Genomic DNA, 9,058 nt, shown 5'->3' with positions numbered 1-9,058 from the left:
GACTGAATCAAACCAAGGAGGGGAATCGATTGAGTCAATCATTATTTCAATGATAAATATTAGATTATTTTAAGAATTTTGCCGAATTTCTAGTTAATTATTACGAATTTTCAAGTTGGCGGTCGATATGTCATTATCGGCTGACTGGAGACCGGTGAAGAGGCATTTAAGCCTCTTTTAAAACTTTCCACCATATTAATTGAAATTATATTTTTTACATGAAATTAAGTTTTTTGTATCGGTCAAGTATCGAACTAAAGACAGGAACTGATCGAATCAATCAGTATATTAATGAGTGATTTTTTGATGAATTTTGTTATTCCGAATTTCTAGCTAAATTATTACGAATTTTCAAGATGGTGCCAAATGTCAAGATGACAGGCATCACAGTATTGATAAATGTACTCTAGCTAGTAAAAATTAAACTTACATGACGGTAGTACACTCTATCAGACAAAATCAATATAAATATACAACAATATATATAACAATATAAATATGCCAGAACCAAGATGGAGACCTCCAGCAGACGAAAACAAGATGGCGGATGTGATATACTAGCTGGTGACGTATATATCTTGTCATTAGTGGTGGGAGGTCAGTCTGCCAGTGGCTTCTGTAGAAGAAAAATCTATCGCTATTTTTATTTTTGCCCTCACCAGGTTAGAACCTAGGACACCATGATGTGTGTTTATTAATTAATTCTTTCAAAATTTAATTAATTTTTTATACATTTTAATTTTTCCTTGAATTTATAGCTAAATAATAAAGGATTTTCAAGATGGCGAACATATCATCACAATCCAAGATACTGGAATGTTTAATATTAAAATTTTAATTAATGTTTTATTAATTAAAATTTTTCCCATGATTTCTATCTTAAAACTTATGGATTTTCAAGAGGGCAGCTGTATCAAAATTTGCAACATTCTAGAATCCTAGATGCTGAAAGTACTTTTTAAAATTTTTTTTATTAAAATTAAATTTATTAATATTTAAAATTTTCTCGATTTTTCGATAATAATTATGGATTTTAAAGATGGCGACCATAACGAAAATGCAGTGGTGACATAACACTTCAAAATTATGAAAAGCTTGAGAAAACCAAATGGTGGATTAAAAATGGCGGACTCCAAGTTGACAGATCCAAGATGGTGGATCCAAGATGGCTGCCGGGGTAAAGCTCAAGGTCATACAATATGTAGGTCGGCTCAACGGTTCCACAGCTGGAAGCCTGGCACAGGACCGACTATTATATACTGCTAAGTTAAAAAAAACCTTCTACAAATTGAAAAATGATTTAATAAATCAGTTTGATTTAACTCACAGCTTGTTCTGGTACAATATGGTGTACATCAGTACTTATGTTTAATTTATTCATGCTCATAACTGGTCTCATCTGTAAGCAATTAGAAGAGTCCCGAAAATTTCTCTAGTCAATTGGGTTCTAGGGTTTAGAATTAAAGCACTTGTACTTTTGCATTCAATGCTCTGATGGCAAAACTGCCTTTGACAACTGTTCAACAGAATAGTGAGTGATCATGCGCAAACAAATTTTGGGGTTTCTTATGGGAGAGTGATCACGAAAATTTGGTTTTTTTTAAATATTTTGATATCATTTATATAGTGAATTATTTGGTTAAGATTTTGTCTTTGACAGAAAGTAAATAATATTTTTACATAATTTTGAAAATGTTATTGCGTATTGATATTAAATAAATTACTTTAGCTTGAAATCACTGGGAGAGGAAAAATAAAATCATTTAATGACTGTGATTACAAATATACAAATATTAAGCTATTTACTAATTATGACTTTTAAAAAAGTGTCCGAGCCTAAGATGTACTCTAAGTTATAGTCTGATATATATAAAAAAATGTGAAGCCAAGTACCTATAACAACTTGTGTTCTACCAAAACATTTTTAAGGTGTGTGGTTGCAATGGTTTTTATGCGTGCAAAACTGCAGGGCGTGTTTTATAAATAGCATGTTAAAAAACTGACAGCGAAGCTGCCACAAGCAGTTGGGGAGTAAGAACATCGGCGTAGTGGACAGAGTGGTCATATAACACAAATATGATCTAGGTAAGAATCTCATTGGGTAAAAAATTCTAATTTTTTTTTTTCGCAATGGCAGATATTGCCTCGAGCTAGGCGCATTTCGCCGTGGTAATACAGTTCTCACACGAAGTGCGTTCCATTGCATCTCCAGTATCATGTTTTTGCTCTTATCAGGTCAAGGGTAAAGGGATAATCAGCTATGACTTCCTTTACACTAGTAACGTATTCCTGTGATGGTTTAAATACGCATTATTTATAACAGTTACGGACAATAAAGTAGCACATGGTTATAAAAGCTGAAGAAAAAAAACCACAGATTGATAAAGACAGAAAATTTACAGCCATTTCTTCGGACAACGAGAGAGTGTGAAATCTGTTATGGTGAAAAGACAAACGACGACTCAGGAAAACTGGCCAAAAAGGAAGCTCTTTATGGTAGTCCGGATAAGCTTCAGATTCTACTCTAAACCCGATAATTTGTCTCTTTTCAACAATTACAGTTTTTGTTTTAGTTTTTTACGTCATCAAAAATATATTCGGAAAAGTACAATTGCATGTAGCCTCAAATTGATTATCAGAAGTGTTTGGAAATTCCTTTCCATCCTTTTACCATTTGAAAAATTCCAGAGGGTCAAGGGGGAAAATTGCATTGATTTTTAACGATAGACAAGTTTATTTTATCAGTCACAGGCATTAACGCAAGATATGCAGTACCACATGCCATGCAGTGTTCCGTTGTCGAGGTGTGCATCTCTTCTTTCTCTTCCATTAGTTTCTTGACTATTTTCATTAAGCTGAATGACTCAGGACACATAATTTCTCACCAATACAATAGACTGAACGAGAGTTACTCATTGTAGCGTAGATGATTGCAAGCGGAAGGAGAGAATGGACGTAAAGGTAGTATGTTAACATCGCAAAGATGTAGAATCTAGATTTTTTTGACTACTTACGTGTAATTGGCCAGATGCACTTTAGATTCTAATTTCAAGGTAATATTTAAGCATTTTTCTTGCTATGTTTTGCCACTTCGAAGAATAAAAAAAAATATTTTTGAATACCTATTACATCGTATGAAATATTTATTGAGACACTATTATGATGTTGAATATTTACTGTGATTGACTGAAGGATAATTTTTTTAGTTTTAAAACAGAGATATTTGGAGGTGCCAATCTAATAGAATTTAAATTCTGTTACACAGGTAGTGTCAGTAGCCGTGATGGCCGTAGTGCTGAGGGTGGGAGGAGTGGCCGGACTTCTTGACCACGGCGTTGAAGCCGCTGTGCTTGTCGGCCGTGTAGTGCACGGTCCTCGTGGAGCCGTCGGGCTCGACCAGGCTGTAGGAGCCCTTCACCACGTCGCCGTCCCTGCTCTCCCACTGGTTCTTCACGTCGCCCGTGTGCGGGTCGTGCACCCCGTACTTGAACTCGTACTGCGGGTGAGCCTGCGACACGTCAACCCATCAGTCGACTGCTCGGAGATCATTCCACCATCACCCTTCTGTCTCCTGCTCAGATAATATTGTAGGGTGTATAGGAAAGAATGAGTAAAATAAAGGGTTTTAAATTAAGTTCATTTCATGTACCATCTCTCCTCACGACCTTGATGAAAAGAGGGACATTTATGTTTTCTTTTGGGTGCTATTAAAACTACTCCACTAACCTTTAGTCGTTTTACGTACTTAAGAATTTATAACTGATAAGGTAGTTTTATAGTTGGCACCAGCCGATAAATATGATCGCTTGTTTTGAATAAAATAAGAATCATAATTTTTTAATTGTCCTTTTAAAATAGTAAATTTAACCATAATCATTTCTCAAAAAAAAATTGCCAGTAATGACTTAGTTTCAACATGAACAATTGAAAATCTTACTTGTAATGCATGAAATAGTTGTACAGGATCAATACAACTGATTGGAGATAAGGTGGAGAAGAGTGTCGATATTGTTCGACGGGATCACAATCGTGTCTCCAGGGACGAGCGGATAGGAAGGGAGATTCCTCAGAGCGTGCGCTGCCTGGACCTGGCGGGGTATGCAACGTGGCAACCACTCCGATGATGCGGACAGCGTGTGTTTAGCGTGGGAAGGCGCTTACCATCTCCTGTGTGAACAACTCCAGGTCAAAGTCACGCGTGTAGTACTGAACATAAGTGGTTCATTAAAAAAACCCATCTAATTTCGGTATCGAGCAAAATCACGTGTTCTCATGTTGCAAATACATTTACAGTTCGAAACACAGACACGAAATTGAATGTAGTATTCTTTAAAATAATGCCGAGCTTGATAGATATATGCAAATTGTGTTTTAAACTACATTTCTGGACGCCAATCACACTTTGTTTCTGCATCCGCCACTGTAATTCGTTCTCTGAGCAGCTAAGTTGACTATCGAATTATTCTATTTGAAACTATTAAATGAAACGGCTCCTATAAAAATTAAAAAAGAAAACTTTTGAACAAAAAAATACTAAACCCTGCTGTGGACTTGATTTTAGAAAATAAATTTTATCAAACTACTGCCCATATTGTTATAATTAATTAAACATTTAATACTATAAAGTTTTCCTTTCGCTTTGTGAATTTGATTCGTGCCATCTACCATAGACAGCAGCACCGCCTGTTACACATTTAATTTCCTTGACTTTCGTCCTATTCACGAAATAACTCCAACAAAATGCCGTTTACCGATAAATAAGTTGTTACACTTAAAAAATAGTTTTAGTTAACAATCAATTGCCTGCCTGATAGACAACTAGAACTAAGATGGGAACCAATACTTGGCGTGGGAGGGGGGAGTTTTGAACTGTTATTGGATCTTCTTCTAAGTATCTCACAAACGCACTTCCACTCCATCGCGGTAGCCGAGATTGCTGAGACGTGCTAGTTCACTCACTGGCAGAAATGCGCAGGTCACATTCCTCGTGGAAGAAGGAATATTTATGGTTCTGCTGCCATACTGATTAGGTGCGATTGAGGACTTTGACATACTATACATATAAAATCAATCTCCCACTAAGCTCGACGGCATGAAGATCAAAGAAGATACGATAGTGTGTCACTTAAACATTCTGTCATCATGGTTGCAATATTATGCATACCACTCAATAATAAACGAAGGCTTAGCTTCATAAAAAAAACATCGTGTTGTTATGCCTATACCGAAGCAGGAGCTTTCTAACTCAGTGGTAAAATATCGAGCCCTTCTAAAGTCTGTAACAACCTGCCCTCTTCCTCGCGAATAAATAAGGTTTATAGGTCAGGGGACGCCAAAAATGTTTGATAGCGCACAATAATGGTTTGAAAAGATGGTCAGTTTTTTACTTCAATTTTTAACAATGCCTTCATAAAATTATTCTAAGAAAAAACACATTATTTCTAACATGGCTTTCAAACCATAACTTTCAAAATATTAAAATAACAATATCGTAACGGAAACGTAATGAAAATATAGATTATAACACTTTAATTATCAGGTGGTAGTATGACGAATATTGTATTATTTCACTGTCTGAAATTTATACTGAATTATAATTGAATAATGATTTGTGTTCAAATTAAATATATTGTTGGCAGACAAGAACCTTTAAAGTATTTATTTTAAACTGATGTATTAATTAATTTGAATAACAGTTTTTTTTTTTACTTGAAACGATATTAAAGTCTGCAACATCATGCTTTTGTATTTAATCTCTTTACTATGGTCATTGAGTTGTTTGTTTGTTTCATTGGATGCATGCAATAAGTTTTACTTTGAAATCCTTCTTTAAAACTATCATTAATATATCATAAATACTAATGAATGAAAAATTGTTAGAGAATGCTCAAGCACATTCACTTGTATTTCAACAAAGGAAAGAGTGCAGTCATGTACTACTCAGCGACTCACGTAGTAGTCGCCGTGTCCCGCAGCCACCGGCAGGTTGTGGTGACTGCCGCTGTATCCAGGGAGAGCGCTGGCGGCAGCCACGCCCAGGGCCAGGAGAACAACCACCTATGTGACAGTGCGGCAGGTCTTCAGGTGAGGATGGTGGTACAGCTGGCGCTCACAGTTTTAAATGGCTCATGATACTACATTTCATACGCACACAAACTTATTTATTACAGGTTGTGTTTAGTTGACGCAAAAAAGCAAAGAAAAAGGTAAGTTAAGCTTTTGCACATGCTGGTCTAGGAAATTTACTTTTCTGACTTTTTGACAGCGCACATACATTATATACAAAGAGAAGTTCTCAACTATTGAGTAAGTAACTTATTTTTCTTTTTCATTTCCACGATTTCCGTGTAATTGGTTGATCCGTCTACGTATTTGGTTCTGGGTTCGAGCCTCGGAGTTTTCATTTGAATTTACGCATACGGTATAATTGGGCAGATGCTGCTGTTCTCTCCGTCCACATGTTTCTATGTTAATCGCTGTCATCATTCGAGGATGGGGTCACCAAACGGCCAGCAGTCAGAAACTACTACGTCTTCTCAACGTGGTTAAGTGTAAGAAAAGGCATACCTCCTTAACTTCGTCACTAATATAGATGATAATAAATCATATAATTAATAAAAGTTTGAGAATCAGAGTGCAAGTTCACAATGCTTGGAATAGAAGTCAATCCATTCTCATTGTATTTTATTACCTCAATCTAGACAGGTCATTAAGAATGTCTTGTTTAAATTCAGGTAATAAAAGGCAATAAGAATGGATCATTGATGGAATGAATCTGTGAGAGAAACGAGAGTAACTTGGTTAATATTTGATACTCTTATAATTCACACGCACAGAAAAGTTGAGAGAAAAAAAACAACAACATTCTAACTAGGAACTTCATATATTTCAAAGTTATTAGAAAAATTACTTAAAATTAAATTATAATAATATATTAGTTAATAAATACTCTATCGATGAATTGCAATAAAATAATAAATTGAATCAAGTGAAAAAAAAGATACTGGACACGTTTTTGTTTTGATAATCAAAATTAGATATTTTTAATACAAAATCATTGATAACATCACGGCCTCCATTTTTGGCATAGTTATAACTGAGATAAGGTTAATGTATATATTTTTTTCTCTTCAAATACTAATGAGGACGTTATTTTTGTCTTAGAAGTACCCTCCTATGTTAAAACTTGACGATACCTGCGTATTCATTTCACGGCAAAGACCTCGACGGGCTCAAAGTTCGAAGGCTGTTGCAGTGTTGTGCGACTGGTGGCTACCAGCTGCCACGCGCAGCTTCTTATACGCGACGTGGCTGGGCGATGGAGGGGGTCGTGAACACGAAACAAAAGAAACACGCATCGTGCGTGGAACGCCAAGTCACAACGCGCAGGAAGCGATAACCACGCTCTCGTCCTTCCGTCGGACGTAATTTCGTGATATATCTTTATTTTAAAAAAATTAGGAACGGACTAGATCGTTAGGTTTAATTAGAAGGAGCTTCCTTCGCGCGCGTGCGCCTGTGACGTCACGTCACGGGTCGCGCGCTAAAATATTCAGCCTAAGTTATTCGCGTGTTGCGCAACACCCGAGCCTGCTGTAACTAACTCGTGGAACGGAATGTGAAACCACGCTGCGTTTCGACCGGCGCATTGCCGCAGGTGTTTTTATTTTCATTCCCCTGAGGACGCATGACTTCGCGCGCCACCTGATTACTCAAGCTCTGGCTTAAGAAAACACTTAGCTTAATGGGTGACTAGAGAGTATCCGAAGCCGAGCACACAGCTATACACTTGCGACCCCGCATACTTATTTGCCCTCGTGGTGTACCAGTACAGTACAGTAGTATTGGAAAGTATGTCCGAGCGCAGAAACAAAGGGGCGGTGCCGGAGCCGGAGTCCGCCATATTGGATTGTGACGTAACGGCGGCCATCTTGGACGAGCGTAACGGGACACAATGTAACGGGACACATCGTAACGGGACACATCGTAACGGGACACATCGTAACGGGACACATCGTAACGGGACATAGCATAACGGGACAAGTAGATCACGGCGGCCATTTTGGATCCGCCATTTTGGATCCGCCATCTTGTATGACGTCATTGTGTTTTCTCGAAAATTCCGGCGTTGTGTTTTCCGCCATTTTGAATTATGACGTCACCGTTGCAATTTCCGTTATGGCCGCCATCTTGAAATTTGGACGCCATCTTGAAAATCTTTAATTATTATCCCATTTTAATGAAAAAATTTACAATATTCATCATAAAATTAACTTATTCGAATTCTGATTGATTATATCTATCACCGTCCTCGGTTCGAACCCGGTGAGTGCAAAAAAAAAACTAAAAATGGTGACAGGCTCCTTCCTCAATGGTGGATGCAGGCAGACTGACTCCTACCACTTTTTTTCAAAGCATATATATCGTCAGCTGGTATGACGACATGTCCGCCATCTTGTCTTCGTCCGCTGTAGATCACCATCTTGTTTTCGTCCGCTAGAGTGTGCTGATACCATGTAAGTATACTTATCTAGTCACCACACCTTTGACCTTAACCTTGAAATCCAACATTGACCTTGAACTTTGACATTGACCTTGAACTTTGACCTTGACCTTGAACTTTGACCTTGACCTTGAACTTTGACCTTGACCTTAAACTTTGACCTTGAAATTTGACCATGACCTTAAAATTTTACCTATAACTTTGACCTTGACCTTGAAATTTGACATTGACCTTGAAATTTAACCTTGACCTTAAAATTTGACCTTGACCTTGAAATTTGACTTTGTCCTTGTCAACCATCATTGATCCGACATTTTATGTTCAGTACATGCTACCAGGAGCTACCACCTGCTGGAGTACACCATATTGTATGTGTGTACTTGTATTATAGAGTACATTTCCATCTGGATAATTTTATTTTAACCCGCTACAGTGCAGTAATCATTTATTATGGAGGTGCCCCCCGCCATCTTGAAATTCGGCCGCCATCTTGAAATCATGTAATAATGTAGCTAGAAAAGCGGGAAAAATCCAAAATTCATTAAATAAATTTGT

The 9,058-nt window shown here is 37.2% G+C and overlaps 1 protein-coding gene across 1 annotated transcript; it reads right to left on the bottom strand.

Moving 5' to 3' along the window:
• Window positions 1–1,284: 1,284 nt before the first annotated feature.
• Window positions 1,285–7,271, bottom strand: LOC134529600 (cuticle protein 19-like). The gene is made up of 3 exons (XM_063363873.1): window positions 7,197–7,271; window positions 5,953–6,057; window positions 1,285–3,508 (listed from the first exon to the last, which is right to left on the bottom strand). The coding sequence occupies exons 1-3, from the start codon at window positions 7,206–7,208 to the stop codon at window positions 3,272–3,274; spliced, it is 354 nt and encodes a 117-aa protein (XP_063219943.1). The 5' UTR covers window positions 7,209–7,271; the 3' UTR covers window positions 1,285–3,271.
• Window positions 7,272–9,058: the final 1,787 nt, after the last annotated feature.

The sequence above is a fragment of the Bacillus rossius genome, chromosome 1, assembly GCF_032445375.1.
Source record: "Bacillus rossius redtenbacheri isolate Brsri chromosome 1, Brsri_v3, whole genome shotgun sequence".
Lineage (NCBI taxonomy): Eukaryota > Metazoa > Arthropoda > Insecta > Phasmatodea > Bacillidae > Bacillus > Bacillus rossius.
Note: the sequence above shows the minus strand (reverse complement) of the source record. Positions and strands in the feature narration are given on the sequence as shown.